Source organism: Salmo salar, unplaced genomic scaffold (genome assembly GCF_905237065.1).
Source record: "Salmo salar unplaced genomic scaffold, Ssal_v3.1, whole genome shotgun sequence".
NCBI classification, from domain to species: Eukaryota; Metazoa; Chordata; class Actinopteri; order Salmoniformes; family Salmonidae; genus Salmo; species Salmo salar.
In genome coordinates, this window is record NW_025548133.1 from 311,774 (window position 1) to 338,956 (window position 27,183).

At 52.5% G+C, this 27,183-nt stretch overlaps 1 protein-coding gene across 1 annotated transcript in view; it reads left to right on the forward strand.

Moving 5' to 3' along the window:
* Positions 1-18,671, forward strand: part of LOC106592015 (E3 ubiquitin-protein ligase ZNF598) — a 54,227-nt gene extending 35,556 nt beyond the window's left edge. The window contains exons 10-12 of the mRNA XM_045711947.1: positions 6,387-6,549; positions 8,063-8,261; positions 18,303-18,671. Coding sequence (XP_045567903.1) covers positions 6,387-6,549; positions 8,063-8,261; positions 18,303-18,665 — 725 coding nt within the window. The 3' untranslated portion in view covers positions 18,666-18,671. The remainder of the gene's footprint in view (positions 1-6,386; positions 6,550-8,062; positions 8,262-18,302) is intronic.
* Positions 18,672-27,183: the final 8,512 nt, after the last annotated feature.

The following is a 27,183-nucleotide window of genomic DNA, read 5'->3' on the forward strand; positions in this document are numbered from 1 at the left end:
ACGCCCCAGCAGTAACACCAGACAGTAACGCCCCAGCAGTAACAACACACCAGACAGTAACGCCCCAGCAGTAACACCACAGCAGACAGTAACGCCCCAGCAGTAACAACACACCAGACAGTAATGCCCCAGCAGTAACACCACACCAGACAGTAACGCCCCAGCAGTAACACCAGACAGTAACGCCCCAGCAGTAACACCAGACAGTAACGCCCCAGCAGTAACACCAGACAGTAACGCCCCAGCAGTAACACCAGACAGTAACGCCCCAGCAGTAACAACACACCAGACAGTAACGCCCCAGCAGTAACACCACACCAGACAGTAACGCCCCAGCAGTAACACCAGACAGTAACGCCCCAGCAGTAACACCACACCAGACAGTAACGCCCCAGCAGTAACACCACACCAGACAGTAACGCCCCAGCAGTAACACCAGACAGTAACGTCCCAGCAGTAACAACACACCAGACAGTAACGCCCCAGCAGTAACACCAGACAGTAACGTCCCAGCAGTAACAACACACCAGACGGTAACGCCCCAGCAGTAACAACACACCAGACGGTAACGCCCCAGCAGTAACACCAGACAGTAACGCCCCAGCAGTAACACCAGACAGTAACGTCCCAGCAGTAACAACACACAGTAACGCCCCAGCAGTAACAACACACAGTAACGCCCCAGCAGTAACAACACACCAGACAGTAACGCCCCAGCAGTAACAACACACCAGACAGTAACGCCCCAGCAGTAACACCACACCAGACAGTAACGCCCCAGCAGTAACACCACACCAGACAGTAACGCCCCAGCAGTAACACCACACCAGACAGTAACGCCCCAGCAGTAACACCACACCAGACAGTAACGTCCCAGCAGTAACAACACACCAGACAGTAACGCCCCAGCAGTAACAACACACCAGACAGTAACGCCCCAGCAGTAACAACACACCAGACAGTAACGCCCCAGCAGTAACACCAGACAGTAACGCCCCAGCAGTAACACCACACCAGACAGTAATGTCCCAGCAGTAACACCAGACAGTAACGTCCCAGCAGTAACACCACACCAGACAGTAACGCCCCAGCAGTAACACCACACCAGACAGTAACGCCCCAGCAGTAACAACACACCAGACAGTAACGCCCCAGCAGTAACAACACACCAGACAGTAACGCCCCAGCAGTAACACCACACCAGACAGTAACGTCCCAGCAGTAACACCAGACGGTAACGCCCCAGCAGTAACACCACACCAGACAGTAACGTCCCAGCAGTAACACCAGACAGTAACGCCCCAGCAGTAACACCACACCAGACAGTAACGTCCCAGCAGTAACACCAGACAGTAACGCCCCAGCAGTAACAACACACCAGACAGTAACGCCCCAGCAGTAACACCAGACAGTACGTCCCAGCAGTAACACCACACCAGACAGTAACGCCCCAGCAGTAACACCACACCAGACAGTAACGCCCCAGCAGTAACACCAGACAGTAACGCCCCAGCAGTAACACCAGACAGTAACGCCCCAGCAGTAACACCACACCAGACAGTAACGCCCCAGCAGTAACACCACACCAGACAGTAACGTCCCAGCAGTAACACCAGACAGTAACGTCCCAGCAGTAACACCAGACAGTAACGCCCCAGCAGTAACACCACACCAGACAGTAACGCCCCAGCAGTAACACCACACCAGACAGTAACGTCCCAGCAGTAACACCACACCAGACAGTAACGCCCCAGCAGTAACACCAGACAGTAACGTCCCAGCAGTAACAACACACCAGACAGTAACGCCCCAGCAGTAACACCACACCAGACAGTAACGTCCCAGCAGTAACACCAGACGGTAACGTCCCAGCAGTAACACCAGACAGTAACGTCCCAGCAGTAACACCACACCAGACAGTAACGTCCCAGCAGTAACACCACACCAGACAGTAACGCCCCAGCAGTAACACCAGACAGTAACGCCCCAGCAGTAACACCAGACAGTAACGCCCCAGCAGTAACACCACACCAGACAGTAACGTCCCAGCAGTAACACCAGACAGTAACGTCCCAGCAGTAACACCAGACAGTAACGCCCCAGCAGTAACACCACACCAGACAGTAACGTCCCAGCAGTAACACCAGACAGTAACGCCCCAGCAGTAACAACACACCAGACAGTAACGCCCCAGCAGTAACACCAGACAGTACGTCCCAGCAGTAACACCAGACAGTAACGCCCCAGCAGTAACACCACACCAGACAGTAACGCCCCAGCAGTAACACCAGACAGTAACGCCCCAGCAGTAACACCAGACAGTAACGCCCCAGCAGTAACACCACACCAGACAGTAACGCCCCAGCAGTAACACCACACCAGACAGTAACGTCCCAGCAGTAACACCAGACAGTAACGTCCCAGCAGTAACACCAGACAGTAACGCCCCAGCAGTAACACCACACCAGACAGTAACGCCCCAGCAGTAACACCACACCAGACAGTAACGTCCCAGCAGTAACACCACACCAGACAGTAACGCCCCAGCAGTAACACCAGACAGTAACGTCCCAGCAGTAACAACACACCAGACAGTAACGCCCCAGCAGTAACACCACACCAGACAGTAACGTCCCAGCAGTAACACCACACCAGACAGTAACGTCCCAGCAGTAACACCAGACAGTAACGTCCCAGCAGTAACACCAGACAGTAACGTCCCAGCAGTAACACCACACCAGACAGTAACGTCCCAGCAGTAACAACACACCAGACAGTAACGTCCCAGCAGTAACACCACACCAGACAGTAACGTCCCAGCAGTAACACCAGACAGTAACGCCCCAGCAGTAACACCACACCAGACAGTAACGCCCCAGCAGTAACACCACACCAGACAGTAACGTCCCAGCAGTAACACCAGACAGTAACGCCCCAGCAGTAACACCACACCAGACAGTAACGCCCCAGCAGTAACACCACACCAGACAGTAACGCCCCAGCAGTAACACCAGACAGTAACGCCCCAGCAGTAACGCCACACCAGACAGTAACGCCCCAGCAGTAACAACACACCAGACAGTAACGTCCCAGCAGTAACACCAGACAGTAACGTCCCAGCAGTAACACCAGACAGTAACGTCCCAGCAGTAACACCAGACAGTAACGTCCCAGCAGTAACACACCAGACAGTAACGTCCCAGCAGTAACACACCAGACAGTAACGCCCCAGCAGTAACACCAGACAGTAACGCCCCAGCAGTAACACCACACCAGACAGTAACGCCCCAGCAGTAACACCACACCAGACTAACGCCCCAGCAGTAACACCACACCAGACAGTAACGCCCCAGCAGTAACACCAGACAGTAACGCCCCAGCAGTAACACCACACCAGACAGTAACGCCCCAGCAGTAACACCAGACAGTAACGCCCCAGCAGTAACACCAGACAGTAACGCCCCAGCAGTAACACCAGACAGTAACGCCCCAGCAGTAACACCACACCAGACAGTAACGCCCCAGCAGTAACACCAGACAGTAACGCCCCAGCAGTAACACCAGACAGTAACGTCCCAGCAGTAACACCAGACAGTAACGTCCCAGCAGTAACACCAGACAGTAACGTCCCAGCAGTAACACCAGACAGTAACGTCCCAGCAGTAACACACCAGACAGTAACGCCCCAGCAGTAACACCAGACAGTAACGCCCCAGCAGTAACAACACACCAGACAGTAACGCCCCAGCAGTAACACCACACCAGACTAACGCCCCAGCAGTAACACCAGACAGTAACTTCCCAGCAGTAACAACACACCAGACAGTAACGCCCCAGCAGTAACACCAGACAGTAACGTCCCAGCAGTAACACCAGACAGTAACGCCCCAGCAGTAACACCAGACAGTAACGCCCCAGCAGTAACACCAGACAGTAACGCCCCAGCAGTAACACCACACCAGACAGTAACGCCCCAGCAGTAACACCACACCAGACAGTAACGCCCCAGCAGTAACACCAGACAGTAACGCCCCAGCAGTAACACCAGACAGTAACGCCCCAGCAGTAACACCAGACAGTAACGCCCCAGCAGTAACACCAGACAGTAACGCCCCAGCAGTAACACCAGACAGTAACGCCCCAGCAGTAACACCAGACAGTAACGCCCCAGCAGTAACACCAGACAGTAACGCCCCAGCAGTAACACCAGACAGTAACGCCCCAGCAGTAACACCAGACAGTAACGCCCCAGCAGTAACACCAGACAGTAACGCCCCAGCAGTAACACCAGACAGTAACGCCCCAGCAGTAACACCAGACAGTAACGCCCCAGCAGTAACACCAGACAGTAACGCCCCAGCAGTAACACCAGACAGTAACGTCCCAGCAGTAACACCACACCAGACAGTAACGCCCCAGCAGTAACACCACACCAGACAGTAACGCCCCAGCAGTAACAACACACCAGACAGTAACGCCCCAGCAGTAACACCACACCAGACAGTAACGCACCAGCAGTAACACCAGACAGTAACGCCCCAGCAGTAACACCAGACAGTAACGCCCCAGCAGTAACACCAGACAGTAACGCCCCAGCAGTAACACCACACCAGACAGTAACGTCCCAGCAGTAACACCAGACAGTAACGCCCCAGCAGTAACACCAGACAGTAACGCCCCAGCAGTAACACCAGACAGTAACGCCCCAGCAGTAACACCAGACAGTAACGTCCCAGCAGTAACACCACACCAGACAGTAACGCCCCAGCAGTAACACCACACCAGACAGTAACGCCCCAGCAGTAACACCACACCAGACAGTAACGTCCCAGCAGTAACACCAGACAGTAACGCCCCAGCAGTAACACCAGACAGTAACGCCCCAGCAGTAACACCACACCAGACAGTAACGTCCCAGCAGTAACACCACACCAGACAGTAACGTCCCAGCAGTAACACCAGACAGTAACGCCCCAGCAGTAACACCAGACAGTAACGCCCCAGCAGTAACACCAGACAGTAACGCCCCAGCAGTAACACCAGACAGTAACGCCCCAGCAGTAACACCAGACAGTAACGCCCCAGCAGTAACACCAGACAGTAACGTCCCAGCAGTAACACCACACCAGACAGTAATGCCCCAGCAGTAACACCACACCAGACAGTAACGTCCCAGCAGTAACACCACACCAGACAGTAACGCCCCAGCAGTAACAACACACCAGACAGTAACGTCCCAGCAGTAACACCAGACAGTAACGTCCCAGCAGTAACACCAGACAGTAACGTCCCAGCAGTAACACCAGACAGTAACGCCCCAGCAGTAACACCAGACAGTAACGCCCCAGCAGTAACACCACACCAGACAGTAACGCCCCAGCAGTAACACCAGACAGTAACGTCCCAGCAGTAACACCAGACAGTAACGCCCCAGCAGTAACACCACAGCAGACAGTAACGCCCCAGCAGTAACACCACACCAGACAGTAACTCCCCAGCAGTAACACCAGACAGTAACGCCCCAGCAGTAACACCAGACAGTAACGCCCCAGCAGTAACAACACACAGTAACGCCCCAGCAGTAACACCAGACAGTAACGCCCCAGCAGTAACACCAGACAGTAACGCCCCAGCAGTAACACCAGACAGTAACGCCCCAGCAGTAACACCAGACAGTAACGCCCCAGCAGTAACACCAGACAGTAACGCCCCAGCAGTAACACCAGACAGTAACGCCCCAGCAGTAACACCAGACAGTAACGCCCCAGCAGTAACACCAGACAGTAACGCCCCAGCAGTAACACCACAGCAGACAGTAACGCCCCAGCAGTAACACCACACCAGACAGTAACGCCCCAGCAGTAACACCACACCAGACAGTAACGCCCCAGCAGTAACACCACACCAGACAGTAACGCCCCAGCAGTAACACCAGACAGTAACGCCCCAGCAGTAACACCAGACAGTAACATCCACTGGTTTTTCCATCAATGAATAAGAAGCATCATTTTTTTTCAATAGATTTTAATTTTTTCTTCTCCTGAACAATTTGGACGGCAGCAATTTGATTTATTGACATTTTTTAAGTATTCTTTTTTTTTTTTTGCCCATTGCGTAGAGAATCATTGTTCTATCGAAACCGCTGTGAAATATATATTTAATAACCCAAAATATAGAAAACCGAAAGTAAAAGACACAAGAACTAAACATAAGAACAGGGAGCATAGAAATACCTCACATAGAACGAGATCTACAGCTTCTTAGACTTGCTGTCTATGAGAGTGACAGCTCTATAACACACGTTTCTATGTGAATTTAGCTGCAGCTTTAAGTTTTGGGGGTTTTATGGATGAAAGTAACGTAGTGATGTTGTTTTTCTCCTCCAGGATTTAAAAGTTCCTTCGTCCTGAAGAGTTCTGCCCCCCCCAACGTCCTGTCCCCGTCTCCCCCCGGCCAGGGCGGCGCCCCCCCGCCCAGTAAGCCCCCCCCGGGGTTCACCGGCATCCCCCTCAACAGCAACGTGGTGGAGCCCCCTGCATCCAGCCCCCGGTGAGACAGACCGACCATCACCTTTACAGACCATCACATCACCTTTACAGACCATCACATCACCTTTACAGACCATCACATCACCTTTACAGACCATCACATCACCTTTACAGACCGACCATCACATCACCTTTACAGGCCGACCATCACCTTTACAGACCATCACCTTTACAGACCATCACCTTTACAGACCATCACAGGACCATCACATCACCTTTACACCTTTACAGGACCATCACATCACCTTTACAGACCATCACATCACCTTTACAGACAGACCATCACATCACCTTTACAGACCATCACATCACCTTTACAGACAGACCATCACATCACCTTTACAGACAGACCATCACATCACCTTTACAGACCAGACATCACCTTTACAGACCAGACATCACCTTTACAGACTCCAGACAGACCATCACCTTTACAGACTCCAGACAGACCACCACCTTTACAGACTCCAGACAGACCACCACCTTTACAGACACCAGACAGACCAGACTCCAGACAGACCACCACCTTTACAGACTCCAGACAGACCAGACTCCAGACAGACCGCCACCTTTACAGACTCCAGACAGACCACCACCTTTACAGACTCCAGACAGACCACCACCTTTACAGACACCAGACAGACCAGACTCCAGACAGACCACCACCTTTACAGACTCCAGACAGACCAGACTCCAGACAGACCACCACCTTTACAGACTCCAGACAGACCAGACTCCAGACAGACCGCCACCTTTACAGACTCCAGACAGACCACCACCTTTACAGACTCCAGACAGACCACCACCTTTACAGACTCCAGACAGACCACCACCTTTACAGACTCCAGACAGACCACCACCTTTACAGACTCCAGACAGACCACCACCTTTACAGACTCCAGACAGACCACCACCTTTACAGACACCAGACAGACCACCACCTTTACAGACTCAAGACAGACCACCACCTTTACAGACTAGACATCACCTTTACAGACTAGACATCACCTTTACAGACTCCAGACAGACCGCCACCTTTACAGACTCCAGACAGACCGCCACCTTTACAGACTCCAGACAGACTGCCACCTTTACAGACTCCAGACAGACCACCACCTTTACAGACTCCAGACAGACCGCCACCTTTACAGACTCCAGACAGACCACCACCTTTACAGACTCCAGACAGACCGCCACCTTTACAGACTCCAGACAGACCGCCACCTTTACAGACTCCAGACAGACCGCCACCTTTACAGACTCCAGACAGACCGCCACCTTTACAGACTCCAGACAGACCGCCACCTTTACAGACTCCAGACAGACCACCACCTTTACAGACTCCAGACAGACCACCACCTTTACAGACTCCAGACAGACCAGACTCCAGACAGACCAGACTCCAGACAGACCACCACCTTTACAGACTCCAGACAGACCGCCACCTTTACACAACAACACATATTTGATTGAAGCTCAGTGTGTCTAAATGACTCCATATGGGGGGTGTTCAGCTCTCCCCAGTCCCCGGGGGTGTTCAGCTCTCCCCAGTCCCCGGGGGTGTTCAGCTCTCCCCAGTCCCCGGGGGTGTACCTGGCTCCAGAGAACTTCCAGCGACGGAACATGGAACTGATCCAGTCCATTAAGAACCTCCTGCAGAACGACCAGTCACGATTCAACCAGTTCAAGGACTACTCTGGCCAGTTCAGACAGGTACGCCCTGACTCCTAACCTTAACCCCCCTAACCCTAACCTTAACCCCCCTAACCCTAAGGACTACTCTGGACAGTTCAGACAGGTAAGCCCTGACTCCTATCCCTAAGGACTACTCTGGACAGTTCAGACAGGTACGCCCTGACTCCTATTCCTAACCTTAACCCCCCTATCCCTGACCCTAAGACTACTCTGGACAGTTCAGACAGGTACGCCCTGACTCCTATTCCTAACCTTAACCCCCCTATCCCTGACCCTAAGGACTACTCTGGACAGTTCAGACAGGTAAGCCCTGACTCCTAACCCTAAGGACTACTCTGGACAGTTCAGACAGGTACGCCCTGACTCCTATTCCTAACCTTAACCCCCCTATCCCTGACCCTAAGACTACTCTGGACAGTTCAGACAGGTAAGCCCTGACTCCTATTCCTAACCTTAACCCCCCCTAACTCTAACCTTAACCCCCCTATCCCTGACCCTAAGGACTACTCTGGACAGTTCAGACAGGTAAGCCCTGACTCCTATCCCTGACCCTAAGACTACTCTGGACAGTTCAGACAGGTAAGCCCTGACTCCTATCCCTAAGGACTACTCTGGACAGTTCAGACAGGTACACCCTGACTCCTAACCCTAAGGACTACTCTAGACAGTTCAGACAGGTACGCCCTGACTCCTAACCCTAAGGACTACTCTGGACAGTTCAGACAGGTACGCCCTGACTCCTATCCCTGACCCTAAGGACTACTCTGGACAGTTCAGACAGGTAAGCCCTGACTCCTATCCCTAAGGACTACTCTGGACAGTTCAGACAGGTAAGCCCTGACTCCTATCCCTGAGGACTACTCTGAACAGTTCAGACAGGTAAGCCCTGACTCCTATCCCTGAGGACTACTCTGGACAGTTCAGACAGGTAAGCCCTGACTCCTATCCCTAAGGACTACTCTGGACAGTTCAGACAGGTAAGCCCTGACTCCTATCCCTAAGGACTACTCTGGACAGTTCAGACAGGTACGCCCTGACTCCTAACCCTAAGGACTACTCTGGACAGTTCAGACAGGTACGCCCTGACTCCTATCCCTAAGGACTACTCTGGACAGTTCAGACAGGTAAGCCCTGACTCCTAACCCTAAGGACTACTCTGGACAGTTCAGACAGGTAAGCCCTGACTCCTAACCCTAAGGACTACTCTGGACAGTTCAGACAGGTAAGCCCTGACTCCTATCCCTAAGGACTACTCTGGACAGTTCAGACAGGTAAGCCCTGACTCCCTATCCCTAAGGACTACTCTGGACAGTTCAGACAGGTAAGCCCTGACTCCTATCCCTGACCCTAAGGACTACTCTGGACAGTTCAGACAGGTAAGCCCTGACTCCTATCCCTAAGGACTACTCTGGACAGTTCAGACAGGTACGCCCTGACTCCTAACCCTAAGGACTACTCTAGACAGTTCAGACAGGTACGCCCTGACTCCTAACCCTAAGGACTACTCTGGACAGTTCAGACAGGTACGCCCTGACTCCTATCCCTGACCCTAAGGACTACTCTGGACAGTTCAGACAGGTAAGCCCTGACTCCTATCCCTAAGGACTACTCTGGACAGTTCAGACAGGTAAGCCCTGACTCCTATCCCTGAGGACTACTCTGAACAGTTCAGACAGGTAAGCCCTGACTCCTATCCCTGAGGACTACTCTGGACAGTTCAGACAGGTAAGCCCTGACTCCTATCCCTAAGGACTACTCTGGACAGTTCAGACAGGTAAGCCCTGACTCCTATCCCTAAGGACTACTCTGGACAGTTCAGACAGGTACGCCCTGACTCCTAACCCTAAGGACTACTCTGGACAGTTCAGACAGGTACGCCCTGACTCCTATCCCTAAGGACTACTCTGGACAGTTCAGACAGGTAAGCCCTGACTCCTAACCCTAAGGACTACTCTGGACAGTTCAGACAGGTAAGCCCTGACTCCTAACCCTAAGGACTACTCTGGACAGTTCAGACAGGTAAGCCCTGACTCCTATCCCTAAGGACTACTCTGGACAGTTCAGACAGGTAAGCCCTGACTCCTATCCCTAAGGACTACTCTGGACAGTTCAGACAGGTAAGCCCTGACTCCTATCCCTGACCCTAAGGACTACTCTGGACAGTTCAGACAGGTAAGCCCTGACTCCTATCCCTAAGGACTACTCTGGACAGTTCAGACAGGTAAGCCCTGACTCCTATCCCTAAGGACTACTCTGGACAGTTCAGACAGGTAAGCCCTGACTCCTATCCCTGAGGACTACTCTGGACAGTTCAGACAGGTAAGCCCTGACTCCTATCCCTAAGGACTACTCTGGACAGTTCAGACAGGTAAGCCCTGACTCCTATCCCTAAGGACTACTCTGGACAGTTCAGACAGGTAAGCCCTGACTCCTATCCCTAAGGACTACTCTGGACAGTTCAGACAGGTAAGCCCTGACTCCTGACCCTAAGGACTACTCTGGACAGTTCAGACAGGTACGCCCTGACTCCTATTCCTAACCTTAACCCCCCTATCCCTGACCCTAAGACTACTCTGGACAGTTCAGACAGGTAAGCCCTGACTCCTATTCCTAACCTTAACCCCCCCTAACTCTAACCTTAACCCCCCTATCCCTGACCCTAAGGACTACTCTGGACAGTTCAGACAGGTAAGCCCTGACTCCTATCCCTGACCCTAAGACTACTCTGGACAGTTCAGACAGGTAAGCCCTGACTCCTATCCCTAAGGACTACTCTGGACAGTTCAGACAGGTACACCCTGACTCCTAACCCTAAGGACTACTCTAGACAGTTCAGACAGGTACGCCCTGACTCCTAACCCTAAGGACTACTCTGGACAGTTCAGACAGGTACGCCCTGACTCCTATCCCTGACCCTAAGGACTACTCTGGACAGTTCAGACAGGTAAGCCCTGACTCCTATCCCTAAGGACTACTCTGGACAGTTCAGACAGGTAAGCCCTGACTCCTATCCCTGAGGACTACTCTGAACAGTTCAGACAGGTAAGCCCTGACTCCTATCCCTGAGGACTACTCTGGACAGTTCAGACAGGTAAGCCCTGACTCCTATCCCTAAGGACTACTCTGGACAGTTCAGACAGGTAAGCCCTGACTCCTATCCCTAAGGACTACTCTGGACAGTTCAGACAGGTACGCCCTGACTCCTAACCCTAAGGACTACTCTGGACAGTTCAGACAGGTACGCCCTGACTCCTATCCCTAAGGACTACTCTGGACAGTTCAGACAGGTAAGCCCTGACTCCTAACCCTAAGGACTACTCTGGACAGTTCAGACAGGTAAGCCCTGACTCCTAACCCTAAGGACTACTCTGGACAGTTCAGACAGGTAAGCCCTGACTCCTATCCCTAAGGACTACTCTGGACAGTTCAGACAGGTAAGCCCTGACTCCTATCCCTAAGGACTACTCTGGACAGTTCAGACAGGTAAGCCCTGACTCCTATCCCTGACCCTAAGGACTACTCTGGACAGTTCAGACAGGTAAGCCCTGACTCCTATCCCTAAGGACTACTCTGGACAGTTCAGACAGGTACGCCCTGACTCCTAACCCTAAGGACTACTCTAGACAGTTCAGACAGGTACGCCCTGACTCCTAACCCTAAGGACTACTCTGGACAGTTCAGACAGGTACGCCCTGACTCCTATCCCTGACCCTAAGGACTACTCTGGACAGTTCAGACAGGTAAGCCCTGACTCCTATCCCTAAGGACTACTCTGGACAGTTCAGACAGGTAAGCCCTGACTCCTATCCCTGAGGACTACTCTGAACAGTTCAGACAGGTAAGCCCTGACTCCTATCCCTGAGGACTACTCTGGACAGTTCAGACAGGTAAGCCCTGACTCCTATCCCTAAGGACTACTCTGGACAGTTCAGACAGGTAAGCCCTGACTCCTATCCCTAAGGACTACTCTGGACAGTTCAGACAGGTACGCCCTGACTCCTAACCCTAAGGACTACTCTGGACAGTTCAGACAGGTACGCCCTGACTCCTATCCCTAAGGACTACTCTGGACAGTTCAGACAGGTAAGCCCTGACTCCTAACCCTAAGGACTACTCTGGACAGTTCAGACAGGTAAGCCCCTGACTCCTAACCCTAAGGACTACTCTGGACAGTTCAGACAGGTAAGCCCTGACTCCTATCCCTAAGGACTACTCTGGACAGTTCAGACAGGTAAGCCCTGACTCCTATCCCTAAGGACTACTCTGGACAGTTCAGACAGGTAAGCCCTGACTCCTATCCCTGACCCTAAGGACTACTCTGGACAGTTCAGACAGGTAAGCCCTGACTCCTATCCCTAAGGACTACTCTGGACAGTTCAGACAGGTAAGCCCCTGACTCCTATCCCTAAGGACTACTCTGGACAGTTCAGACAGGTAAGCCCTGACTCCTATCCCTGAGGACTACTCTGGACAGTTCAGACAGGTAAGCCCTGACTCCTATCCCTAAGGACTACTCTGGACAGTTCAGACAGGTAAGCCCTGACTCCTATCCCTAAGGACTACTCTGGACAGTTCAGACAGGTAAGCCCTGACTCCTATCCCTAAGGACTACTCTGGACAGTTCAGACAGGTAAGCCCTGACTCCTGACCCTAAGGACTACTCTGGACAGTTCAGACAGGTAAGCCCTGACTCCTAACCCTAAGGACTACTCTGGACAGTTCAGACAGGTAAGCCCTGACTCCTGACCCTAAGGACTACTCTGGACAGTTCAGACAGGTACGCCCTGACCCTAAGGACTACTCTGGACAGTTCAGACAGGTAAGCCCTGACTCCTATCCCTGAGGACTACTCTGGACAGTTCAGACAGGTAAGCCCTGACTCCTAACCCTAAGGACTACTCTGGACAGTTCAGACAGGTACGCCCTGACTCCTATCCCTAAGGACTACTCTGGACAGTTCAGACAGGTACGCCCTGACTCCTATCCCTGAGGACTACTCTGGACAGTTCAGACAGGTACGCCCTGACTCCTATCCCTAAGGACTACTCTGGACAGTTCAGACAGGTAAGCCCTGACTCCTATCCCTAAGGACTACTCTGGACAGTTCAGACAGGTAAGCCCTGACTCCTATCCCTAAGGACTACTCTGGACAGTTCAGACAGGTAATCCCTGACTCCTATCCCTGACCCTAAGGACTACTCTGGACAGTTCAGACAGGTAAGCCCTGACTCCTATCCCTAAGGACTACTCTGGACAGTTCAGACAGGTAAGCCCTGACTCCTATCCCTAAGGACTACTCTGGACAGTTCAGACAGGTAAGCCCTGACTCCTATCCCTAAGGACTACTCTGGACAGTTCAGACAGGTAAGCCCTGACTCCTATCCCTAAGGACTACTCTGGACAGTTCAGACAGGTACGCCCTGACTCCTATCCCTAACCTTAACCCCCCAACCCTAACCTTAACCCCCTAACCCTAACCTTAACCCCCCTAACCTTCACCCTAAGAACTACTCTGGATGGTTCAGACAGGATTTTATGTGGATGGTGCTGCACCATCAGAGCTGTAAGACTGTTGGGGCTGAACTATCCTCTCTATATCTCTAACCCGTAGTTACATCCAGACTGTTGGGGCTGAACTATCCTCTCTATCCTCTCTAACCCGTAGTTACATACAGACTGTTGGGGCTGAACTATCCTCTCTATATCTCTAACCCGTAGTTACATACAGACTGTTGGGGCTGAACTATCCTCTCTATATATCTCTAACCCGTAGTTACATCCAGACTGTTGGGGCTGAACTATCCTCTCTCTATATCTCTAACCCGTAGTTACATCCAGACTGTTGGGGCTGAACTATCCTCTCTATATATCTCTAACCCGTAGTTACATCCAGACTGTTGGGGCTGAACTATCCTCTCTATATATCTCTAACCCGTAGTTACATACAGACTGTTGGGGCTGAACTATCCTCTCTATATATCTCTAACCCGTAGTTACATACAGACTGTTGGGGCTGAACTATCCTCTCTATATCTCTAACCCGTAGTTACATACAGACTGTTGGGGCTGAACTATCCTCTCTATATATCTCTAACCCGTAGTTACATCCAGACTGTTGGGGCTGAACTATCCTCTCTATATCTCTAACCCGTAGTTACATCCAGACTGTTGGGGCTGAACTATCCTCTCTCTATATCTCTAACCCGTAGTTACATCCAGACTGTTGGGGCTGAACTATCCTCTCTCTATATCTCTAACCCGTAGTTACATCCAGACTGTTGGGGCTGAACTATCCTCTCTATATCTCTAACCCGTAGTTACATACAGACTGGGCCATTTCATAAGTGTCAAAAGGCTTTAATTGACAATTACATGAAGTTGATGCAAAGACTCAATATTTACAGTGTCTAACGGGTCTATCCACCCAGTAAGGCTAACAGGCTAATGTTCCTATCCACCCTGTAAGGCTAACAGGCTAATGTTCCTATCCACCCAGTAAGGCTAACAGGCTAATGTTCCTATCCACCCAGTAAGGCTAACAGGCTAATGTTCCTATCCACCCTGTAAGGCTAACAGGCTAATGTTCCCATCCACCCTGTAAGGCTAACAGGCTAATGTTCCCATCCACCCAGTAAGGCTAACAGGCTAATGTTCCTATCCACCCAGTAAGGCTAACAGGCTAATGTTCCTATCCACCCAGTAAGGCTAACAGGCTAATGTTCCTATCCACCCAGTAAGGCTAACAGGCTAATGTTCCTATCCACCCAGTAAGGCTAGCAGGCTAATGTTCCTATCCACTCAGTAAGGCTAACAGGCTAATGTTCCTATCCACCCAGTAAGGCTAACAGGCTAATGTTCCTATCCACCCAGTAAGGCTAACAGGCTAATGTTCCTATCCACCCAGTAAGGCTAACAGGCTAATGTTCCTATCCACCCAGTAAGGCTAGCAGGCTAATGTTCCTATCCACTCAGTAAGGCTAACAGGCTAATGTTCCTATCCACTCAGTAAGGCTAACAGGCTAATGTTCCTATCCACCCAGTAAGGCTAGCAGGCTAATGTTCCTATCCACTCAGTAAGGCTAACAGGCTAATGTTCCTATCCACCCAGTAAGGCTAGCAGGCTAATGTTCCTATCCACCCAGTAAGGCTAACAGGCTAATGTTCCTATCCACCCTGTAAGGCTAACAGGCTAATGTTCCTATAGACCCAGTAAGGCTAACAGGCTAATGTTCCTATCCACCCAGTAAGGCCAGCAGGCTAATGTTCCTATCCACCCAGTAAGGCTAACAGGCTAATGTTCCTATCCATCTCTCTCTCTCTAACAGGCTAATGTTCCTATCCACCCAGTAAGGCTAACAGGCTAATGTTCTTATCCACCCAGTAAGGCTAACAGGCTAATGTTCCTATCCACCCAGTAAGGCTAACAGGCTAATGTTCCTATCCACCCAGTAAGGCTAACAGGCTAATGTTCCTATCCATCTCTCTCTCTCTAACAGGCTAATGTTCCTATCCATCTCTCTCTCTCTAACAGGCTAATGTTCCTATCCACCCAGTAAGGCTAACAGGCTAATGTTCCTATCCACTCAGTAAGGCTAACAGGCTAATGTTCCTATCCACCCAGTAAGGCTAACAGGCTAATGTTCCTATCCATCTCTCTCTCTCTAACAGGCTAATGTTCCTATCCACCCAGTAAGGCTAACAGGCTAATGTTCCTATCCACCCAGTAAGGCTAACAGGCTAATGTTCCTATCCACCCAGTAAGGCCAGCAGGCTAATGTTCCTATCCACCCAGTAAGGTTAACAGGCTAATGTTCCTATCCACCCTGTAAGGTTAACAGGCTAATGTTCCTATCCACCCAGTAAGGCTAACAGGCTAATGTTCCTATCCACCCTGTAAGGCTAACAGGCTAATGTTCCTATCCACCCAGTAAGGCTAACAGGCTAATGTTCCTATAGACCCAGTAAGGCCAACAGGCTAATGTTCCTATCCACCCTGTAAGGCTAACAGGCTAATGTTCCTATCCACCCAGTAAGGCTAACAGGCTAATGTTCCTATCCACCCAGTAAGGCTAACAGGCTAATGTTCCTATCCACCCAGTAAGGCTAACAGGCTAATGTTCCTATCCACCCAGTAAGGCTAACAGGCTAATGTTCCTATCCACCCAGTAAGGCTAACAGGCTAATGTTCCTATCCACCCAGTAAGGCTAACAGGCTAATGTTCCTATCCACCCAGTAAGGCTAACAGGCTAATGTTCCTATCCACCCAGTAAGGCTAACAGGCTAATGTTCCTATCCACCCAGTAAGGCTAACAGGCTAATGTTCCTATCCATCTCTCTCTCTCTAACAGGCTAATGTTCCTATCCACCCAGTAAGGCTAACAGGCTAATGTTCCTATCCACCCTGTAAGGCTAACAGGCTAATGTTCCTATAGACCCAGTAAGGCTAACAGGCTAATGTTCCTATAGACCCAGTAAGGCTAACAGGCTAATGTTCCTATCCATCTCTCTCTCTCTAACAGGCTAATGTTCCTATCCACCCAGTAAGGCTAACAGGCTAATGTTCCTATCCACCCTGTAAGGCTAACAGGCTAATGTTCCTATAGACCCAGTAAGGCTAACAGGCTAATGTTCCTATAGACCCAGTAAGGCTAACAGGCTAATGTTCCTATCCATCTCTCTCTCTCTAACAGGCTAATGTTCCTATCCACTCAGTAAGGCTAACAGGCTAATGTTCCTATCCACCCAGTAAGGCTAACAGGCTAATGTTCCTATCCACCCAGTAAGGCTAACAGGCTAATGTTCCTATCCATCTCTCTCTCTCTAACAGGCTAATGTTCCTATCCACCCAGTAAGGCTAACAGGCTAATGTTCCTATCCACCCAGTAAGGCTAACAGGCTAATGTTCCTATCCACCCTGTAAGGCTAACAGGCTAATGTTCCTATAGACCCAGTAAGGCTAACAGGCTAATGTTCCTATAGACCCAGTAAGGCTAACAGGCTAATGTTCCTATCCACCCAGTAAGGCTAACAGGCTAATGTTCCTATAGACCCAGTAAGGCTAACAGGCTAATGTTCCTATCCATCTCTCTCTCTCTAACAGGCTAATGTTCCTATCCACTCAGTAAGGCTAACAGGCTAATGTTCCTATCCACCCAGTAAGGCTAACAGGCTAATGTTCCTATCCACCCAGTAAGGCTAACAGGCTAATGTTCCTATCCATCTCTCTCTCTCTAACAGGCTAATGTTCCTATCCACCCAGTAAGGCTAACAGGCTAATGTTCCTATCCACCCAGTAAGGCTAACAGGCTAATGTTCCTATCCATCTCTCTCTCTCTAACAGGCTAATGTTCCTATCCACCCAGTAAGGCCAGCAGGCTAATGTTCCTATCCACCCAGTAAGGCTAACAGGCTAATGTTCCTATAGACCCAGTAAGGCTAACAGGCTAATGTTCCTATCCACCCAGTAAGGCTAACAGGCTAATGTTCCTATCCACCCAGTAAGGCTAACAGGCTAATGTTCCTATCCACCCAGTAAGGCTAACAGGCTAATGTTCCTATCCACCCAGTAAGGCTAACAGGCTAATGTTCCTATAGACCCAGTAAGGCTAACAGGCTAATGTTCCTATCCATCTCTCTCTCTCTAACAGGCTAATGTTCCTATCCACCCTGTAAGGCCAGCAGGCTAATGTTCCTATCCACCCAGTAAGGCTAACAGGCTAATGTTCCTATCCACCCAGTAAGGCTAACAGGCTAATGTTCCTATCCACCCAGTAAGGCTAACAGGCTAATGTTCCTATCCATCTCTCTCTCTCTAACAGGCTAATGTTCCTATCCACCCAGTAAGGCTAACAGGCTAATGTTCCTATCCACCCTGTAAGGCTAACAGGCTAATGTTCCTATCCACCCAGTAAGGCTAACAGGCTAATGTTCCTATCCACCCAGTAAGGCTAACAGGCTAATGTTCCTATCCATCTCTCTCTCTCTAACAGGCTAATGTTCCTATCCACCCAGTAAGGCTAACAGGCTAATGTTCCCATCCATCTCTCTCTCTCTAACAGGGTCTGATGTCTGCCGTTTTGTACCACCGCAGCTGTAAGACTCTGTTAGGGGACAATTTTGTTGGCGTCTTCAACGAGCTGCTGGTTTTACTTCCTGACACGGTTAAACAGCAGGAGCTTCTGTCGGCCCACGTAGACGACCAGGCCACGGAGAGACCGAGAGGCGGCGGGGCCAGGAAGGACAAGAAGAAGAGTGCCTCCCAGTCCAGCGCTGTCTCTAATGCAGCCGCGCTGGACTGCCAGGTATGCCCCACCTGCTGCCAAGTGTTGGACCCTAAAGACTTCAACTCCCATAAGACCTTGCACTTGGGGGACAACGAGGACTTCCCCTCCCTGCAGACCATCAGCCGTATCATCAGTTAGCCCCGCCCCCCCTCCCGGGACAAGACATGAACACTGCCCAATCACAGCCTCGCCTGTTGCCATTCGGGGGGGTCGTTTCCACGGTGACCACGGCCGGAGAGGACGTTGGGTAGTGTATTTGAGTGGCGAGGCTGGGGCCAGCAGGAGGTTGAACTGATATTCTGGTTGCCAGATATTGACCTGACTCCCGGTGTGATTCCCGGGCTGGACCTGGACCCGACCCTGGAAAAGCCCTACAAGTACCACATGTTGTGTATTAATAATAATAATAATAATAATAATAAGAATGATTCTATATATTTAATTTTTCTCTCTCTCTCTCCACCCCTCCTCCTCCTCTCTCTCTTCTGATCACATTTCCGTGAGGTTGATACATTGGTTCTTCTATCAGGTTTGATGACTGAGGAAAGAGTGTTTTATTAAGTCAGACCCTCTACTCCTCCCTCGGAGACAGTCAGACCCTCTACTCCTCCCTCGGAGACAGTCAGACCCCTCTACTCCTCCCTCGGAGACAGTCAGGTCCTCTACTCCTCCCTCGGAGACAGTCAGGTCCTCTACTCCTCCCTCGGAGACAGTCAGGTCCTCTACTCCTCCCTCGGAGACAGTCAGGTCCTCTACTCCTCCCTCGGAGACAGTCAGGTCCTCTACTCCTCCCTCGGAGACAGTCAGACCCTCTACTCCTCCCTCGGAGACAGTCAGACCCTCTACTCCTCCCTCGGAGACAGTCAGGTCCTCTACTCCTCCCTCGGAGACAGTCAGACCCTCTACTCCTCCCTCGGAGACAGTCAGGCCCTCTACTCCTCCCTCGGAGACAGTCAGATCCTCTACTCCTCCCTCGGAGACAGTCAGGCCCCTCTACTCCTCCCTCGGAGACAGTCAGACCCTCTACTCCTCCCTCGGAGACAGTCAGACCCTCTACTCCTCCCTCGGAGACAGTCAGGACCCTCTACTCCTCCCTCGGAGACAGTCAGGTCCCTCTACTCCTCCCTCGGAGACAGTCAGACCCCTCTACTCCTCCCTCGGAGACAGTCAGACCCTCTACTCCTCCCTCGGAGACAGTCAGACCCTCTACTCCTCCCTCGGAGACAGTCAGACCCTCTACTCCTCCCTCGGAGACAGTCAGACCCTCTACTCCTCCCTCGGAGACAGTCAGACCCTCTACTCCTCCCTCGGAGACAGTCAGACCCTCTACTCCTCCCTCGGAGACAGTCAGACCCTCTACTCCTCCCTCGGAGACAGTCAGACCCTCTACTCCTCCCTCGGAGACAGTCAGACCCTCTACTCCTCCCTCGGAGACAGTCAGACCCTCTACTCCTCCCTCGGAGACAGTCAGACCCTCTACTCCTCCCTCGGAGACAGTCAGACCCTCTACTCCTCCCTCGGAGACAGTCAGACCCTCTACTCCTCCCTCGGAGACAGTCAGACCCTCTACTCCTCCCTCGGAGACAGTCAGACCCTCTACTCCTCCCTCGGAGACAGTCAGGACCCTCTACTCCTCCCTCGGAGACAGTCAGACCCTCTACTCCTCCCTCGGAGACAGTCAGACCCTCTACTCCTCCCTCGGAGACAGTCAGACCCTCTACTCCTCCCTCGGAGACAGTCAGACCCTCTACTCCTCCCTCGGAGACAGTCAGACCCTCTACTCCTCCCTCGGAGACAGTCAGACCCTCTACTCCTCTCTCGGAGACAGTCAGACCCCTCTACTCCTCCCTCGGAGACAGTCAGACCCTCTACTCCTCCCTCGGAGACAGTCAGGCCCTCTACTCCTCCCTCGGAGACAGTCAGACCCTCCACTCCTCCCTCGGAGACAGTCAGACCCTCCACTCCTCCCTCGGAGACAGTCAGGTCCTCTACTCCTCCCTCGGAGACAGTCAGGTCCTCTACTCCTCCCTCGGAGACAGTCAGGTCCTCTACTCCTCCCTCGGAGACAGTCAGACCCCTCTACTCCTCCCTCGGAGACAGTCAGACCCTCTACTCCTCCCTCGGAGACAGTCAGACCCTCTACTCCTCCCTCGGAGACAGTCAGACCCTCTACTCCTCCCTCGGAGACAGTCAGACCCTCTACTCCTCCCTCGGAGACAGTCAGACCCTCTACTCCTCCCTCGGAGACAGTCAGACCCTCTACTCCTCCCTCGGAGACAGTCAGACCCTCTACTCCTCCCTCGGAGACAGTCAGACCCTCTACTCCTCCCTCGGAGACAGTCAGACCCTCTACTCCTCCCTCGGAGACAGTCAGACCCTCTACTCCTCCCTCGGAGACAGTCAGACCCTCTACTCCTCCCTCGGAGACAGTCAGACCCCTCTACTCCTCCCTCGGAGACAGTCAGGTCCTCTACTCCTCCCTCGGAGACAGTCAGGTCCTCTACTCCTCCCTCGGAGACAGTCAGGTCCTCTACTCCTCCCTCGGAGACAGTCAGGTCCTCTACTCCTCCCTCGGAGACAGTCAGGTCCTCTACTCCTCCCTCGGAGACAGTCAGACCCTCTACTCCTCCCTCGGAGACAGTCAGACCCTCTACTCCTCCCTCGGAGACAGTCAGGTCCTCTACTCCTCCCTCGGAGACAGTCAGACCCTCTACTCCTCCCTCGGAGACAGTCAGGCCCTCTACTCCTCCCTCGGAGACAGTCAGATCCTCTACTCCTCCCTCGGAGACAGTCAGGCCCCTCTACTCCTCCCTCGGAGACAGTCAGACCCTCTACTCCTCCCTCGGAGACAGTCAGACCCTCTACTCCTCCCTCGGAGACAGTCAGACCCTCTACTCCTCCCTCGGAGACAGTCAGACCCTCTACTCCTCCCTCGGAGACAGTCAGACCCTCTACTCCTCCCTCGGAGACAGTCAGACCCTCTACTCCTCCCTCGGAGACAGTCAGACCCTCTACTCCTCCCTCGGAGACAGTCAGGACCCTCTACTCCTCCCTCGGAGACAGTCAGACCCTCTACTCCTCCCTCGGAGACAGTCAGACCCTCTACTCCTCCCTCGGAGACAGTCAGACCCTCTACTCCTCCCTCGGAGACAGTCAGACCCTCTACTCCTCCCTCGGAGACAGTCAGACCCTCTACTCCTCTCTCGGAGACAGTCAGACCCCTCTACTCCTCCCTCGGAGACAGTCAGACCCTCTACTCCTCCCTCGGAGACAGTCAGGCCCTCTACTCCTCCCTCGGAGACAGTCAGACCCTCCACTCCTCCCTCGGAGACAGTCAGACCCTCCACTCCTCCCTCGGAGACAGTCAGGTCCTCTACTCCTCCCTCGGAGACAGTCAGGTCCTCTACTCCTCCCTCGGAGACAGTCAGGTCCTCTACTCCTCCCTCGGAGACAGTCAGGTCCTCTACTCCTCCCTCGGAGACAGTCAGACCCCTCTACTCCTCCCTCGGAGACAGTCAGACCCTCTACTCCTCCCTCGGAGACAGTCAGACCCTCTACTCCTCCCTCGGAGACAGTCAGACCCTCTACTCCTCCCTCGGAGACAGTCAGACCCTCTACTCCTCCCTCGGAGACAGTCAGACCCTCTACTCCTCCCTCGGAGACAGTCAGACCCTCTACTCCTCCCTCGGAGACAGTCAGACCCTCTACTCCTCCCTCGGAGACAGTCAGACCCTCTACTCCTCCCTCGGAGACAGTCAGACCCTCTACTCCTCCCTCGGAGACAGTCAGACCCTCTACTCCTCCCTCGGAGACAGTCAGACCCCTCTACTCCTCCCTCGGAGACAGTCAGACCCCTCTACTCCTCCCTCGGAGACAGTCAGACCCCTCTACTCCTCCCTCGGAGACAGTCAGGTCCTCTACTCCTCCCTCGGAGACAGTCAGATCCTCTGTCTGGAGGGAGTCTGACTGTTTAGGACGGGAGTCTGGAGGGAGTCTGACTGTTTAGGACGGGAGTCTGGAGGGAGTCTGGAGGGAGTCTGGAGGGAGTCTGGAGGGAGTCTGACTGTTTAGGACGGGAGTCTGGAGGGAGTCTGGGGGGAGTCTGACTGTTTAGGACGGGAGTCTGGAGGGAGTCTGGGGGGAGTCTGGAGGGAGTCTGGAGGGAGTCTGGGGGGAGTCTGGAGGGAGTCTGGAGGGAGTCTGGGGGGAGTCTGACTGTTTAGGACGGGAGTCTGGAGGGAGTCTGGGGGGAGTCTGGAGGGAGTCTGGAGGGAGTCTGGGGGGAGTCTGGAGGGAGTCTGGAGGGAGTCTGACTGTTTAGGACGGGAGTCTGGAGGGAGTCTGACTGTTTAGGACGGGAGTCTGGAGGGAGTCTGGGGGGAGTCTGGGGGGAGTCTGGAGGGAGTCTGGAGGGAGTCTGACTGTTTAGGACGGGAGTCTGGAGGGAGTCTGGAGGGAGTCTGACTGTTTAGGACGGGAGTCTGGAGGGAGTCTGGAGGGAGTCTGGGGGGAGTCTGGAGGGAGTCTGGAGGGAGTCTGACTGTTTAGGACGGGAGTCTGGAGGGAGTCTGGAGGGAGTCTGGAGGGAGTCTGACTGTTTAGGACGGGAGTCTGGGGGGAGTCTGGAGGGAGTCTGGAGGGAGTCTGACTGTTTAACAACCAGTCTGTCAACCCCCCCCAACAACAACATTCTAAAACCAGAATATTTCTGTTTGCCCTAATTTGATTAAACATCTATCTTGCTTTGGTCCGTTCTGTTTGTCCTTGTGCGAGTGTCGAGGGAGAGTTACTGCTCTCTCCGTTCTTTATATCTGAAAGGTGTTGCTGTGCTTTTATTTCTGCCAAGCGAAACCTAGTCATGATTGGGATGATAATGTATATTATAAAAAGTCCCGCCAACCTCTCAGTATGAACATTTTTTATTAATTTATTTTTATTTCACTTTTATTTAACCAGGTTAGGCTAGTTGAGAACAAGTCCTTTTATTTAACCAGGTTAGGCTAGTTGAGAACAAGTCCTTTTATTTAACCAGGTTAGGCTAGTTGAGAACAAGTCCTTTTATTTAACCAGGTTAGGCTAGTTGAGAACAAGTCCTTTATTTAACCAGGTTAGGCTAGTTGAGAACAAGTCCTTTATTTAACCAGGTAGGCTAGTAGAGAACAAGTTCTCATTTACAACTGCGACCTGGTCAAGATAAAGCAAAGCAGTTCGACAACATACAACAACACAGAGTTACACATGGAGTAAAACAAACATACAGTCAATAATACAGTAGAAAAATAAGTCTATATACAAAGTGAGCAAATGAGGTGAGATAAGGGAGGTAAAGGCAATAAATAGGCCATGGTGGCAAAGTAAATACAATATAGCAAGTAAAACACTGGAATGGTAGATTTGTAGTAGAAGAAAGTGCAAAGTAGAAATAGAAATAATGGGGTGCAAAGGAGCAAAATAAATAAATACAGTAGGGGAAGAGGTAGTTGTTTGGGCTAAATTATAGATGGGCTATGTACAGGTGCAGTGATCTGTGAGCTGCTCCGACAGCTGGTGCTTAAAGCTAGTGAGGGAGATAAGTGTTTCCAGTTTCAGAGATTTTTGTAGTTCGTTCCAGTCATTGGCAGCAGAGAACTGGAAGGAAAGGCGGCCAAAGGAGGAATTGGCTTTGGGGGTGACCAGAGATATACCTGCTGGAGCGCGTGCTACAGGTGGGTGCTGCTATGGTGACCAGTGAGCGGAGATAAGGGGGGGACTTTACCTAGCAGGGACTTGTAGATGATCTGGAGCCAGTGGGATCATCTTACCGTTTTTGGTATCGCGTTTTAGTCATGCGACATTCTATTGTTGTTGTCCAACATCAAAACTTGTCCTTGTCATTATGGGAAAAAGTATGAACACAAAAATGGCCGTCTGTATTGACATCTCATCAGTCTGTATTGACATCTCATCAGTCTGTATTGACATCTCATCAGTCTGTATTGACATCTCATCAGTCTGTAATGACATCTCATCAGTCTGTATTGACATCTCATCAGTCTGTATTGACATCTCATCAGTCTGTATTGACATCTCATCAGTCTGTATTGAACTTTACCTGTTCTATATTTTGCACCAAAAAACATCAGTTTTTAAAAATGTAATTACACCTGGAGGGGAGGATGAGGGAACAGGGGATGAGGGAACAGGGGATGAGGGAACAGGGGATGAGGGAACAGGGGATGAGGGAACAGGAGATGAGGAACAGGGGATGAGGGAACAGGAGATGAGGGAACAGGAGATGAGGGAACAGGGGATGAGGGAACAGGGGATGAGGAACAGGGGATGAGGGAACAGGGGATGAGGGAACAGTGAAGGTGTGGGCTGTCCTGGAGACTCCTGGCATACTCCGGCCCCGGGGCCACAGCAGGGATATCGAGGAGCCCGAACGCCCCGTCTCCCAGGTCCCAGAGTATCGAGGCCGAGCCCCGTCTCCCAGGTCCCAGAGTATCGAGGAGCCCGAACGCCCCGTCTCCCAGGTCCCAGAGTATCGAGGAGCCCCGTCTCCCAGGTCCCAGAGTATCGAGGAGCCCCGTCTCCCAGGTCCCAGAGTATCGAGGAGCCCCGTCTCCCAGGTCCCAGAGTATCGAGGAGCCCCGTCTCCCAGGTCCCAGAGTATCGAGGAGCCCCGTCTCCCAGGTCCCAGAGTATCGAGGAGCCCCGTCTCCCAGGTCCCAGAGTATCGAGGAGCCCCGTCTCCCAGGTCGTAGAGTATCGAGGAGCCCCGTCTCCCAGGTCCCAGAGTATCGAGGAGCCCCGTCCCCCAGGTCCCAGAGTATCGAGGAGCCCGAACGCCCCGTCTCCCAGGTCCCAGAGTATCGAGGAGCCCCGTCCCCCAGGTCCCAGAGTATCGAGGAGCCCGAACGCCCCGTCTCCCAGGTCCCAGAGTATCGAGGAGCCCCGTCTCCCAGGTCCCAGAGTATCGAGGAGCCCCGTCCCCCAGGTCCCAGAGTATCGAGGAGCCCCGTCTCCCAGGTCCCAGAGTATCGAGGAGCCCCGTCTCCCAGGTCCCAGAGTATCGAGGAGCCCCGTCTCCCAGGTCGTAGAGTATCGAGGAGCCCCGTCCCCCAGGTCCCAGAGTATCGAGGAGCCCCGTCTCCCAGGTCCCAGAGTATCGAGGAGCCCCGTCTCCCAGGTCCCAGAGTATCGAGGAGCCCCGTCCCCCAGGTCCCAGAGTATCGAGGAGCCCCGTCCCCCAGGTCCCGGAGTATCGAGGAGCCCCGTCTCCCAGGTCCCGGAGTATCGAGGAGCCCCGTCTCCCAGGTCCCAGAGTATCGAGGAGCCCCGTCTCCCAGGTCCCAGAGTATCGAGGAGCCCCGTCCCCCAGGTCCCAGAGTATCGAGGAGCCCCGTCCCCCAGGTCCCAGAGTATCGAGGAGCCCCGTCCCCCAGGTCCCAGAGTATCGAGGAGCCCCGTCTCCCAGGTCCCAGAGTATCGAGGAGCCCGAACGCCCCGTCTCCCAGGTCCCAGAGTATCGAGGGAGCCCCGTCTCCCAGGTCCCAGAGTATCGAGGAGCCCCGTCTCCCAGGTCCCAGAGTATCGAGGAGCCCCGTCTCCCAGGTCCCAGAGTATCGAGGAGCCCCGTCTCCCAGGTCCCAGAGTATCGAGGAGCCCCGTCCCCCAGGTCCCAGAGTATCGAGGAGCCCCGTCTCCCAGGTCCCAGAGTATCGAGGAGCCCCGTCTCCCAGGTCCCAGAGTGTCGAGGAGCCCCGTCCCCCAGGTCCCAGAGTATCGAGGGAGCCCCGTCTCCCAGGTCCCAGAGTATCGAGGAGCCCCGTCTCCCAGGTCCCAGAGTATCGAGGAGCCCCGTCCCCAGGTCCCAGAGTATCGAGGAGCCCCGTCTCCCAGGTCCCAGAGTATCGAGGAGCCCCGTCCCCCAGGTCCCAGAGTATCGAGGAGCCCCGTCCTCCCAGGTCCCAGAGTATCGAGGAGCCCCGTCTCCCAGGTCCCAGAGTATCGAGGAGCCCCGTCTCCCAGGTCCCAGAGGAGGGTATTGGTGACACCAAAGGGTCCCTACTTCACCAGGTCCATAATGTCTCTACATCCCATCATATACAGGCGCGTTCAGAAAGTATTCACACCCCTTTGACTTTTTCCACATTTTGTTACGTTACAGCCTCTTTCTAAAAATGGAATAAATCGTTTCAAGTTGTAGAAACATCTCAAGGATGATCAATGGAAACAGGATGGAACCTGAAGCTCAATTTACAGTCTCTCATAGCAAAGGGTCTAAATACTTAAGTACATTTTTAATACATTTGTAAAATGTTCTAAAAACCTATTTTCGCTTTGTCATTGTGTGTAAATTGAGGGGGGAAAAAAATGTATTTAATCTATTTTAGAATAAGGCTGTAAAGTAATTGTGTTGGGGGGGAAAAGTCACTTAACGAGTAACACTGTATATCTGGCGTGTGTCTGCAAGGTAGATTACTGTGTAGTGTGTGATTGGACGTAACAGAAGGGGAACCTTTATGACGACGCAACAGAAGGGGGGAACCTTTTATGGACGTAACGCAACAGAAGGGGGACCTTTATGGACGTAACACCATAAGGTGAATGCACCAATTTGTAAGTCGCTCTGGATAAGAGTGTCTGCTAAATGACGTAAATGTAAATGTAGCAA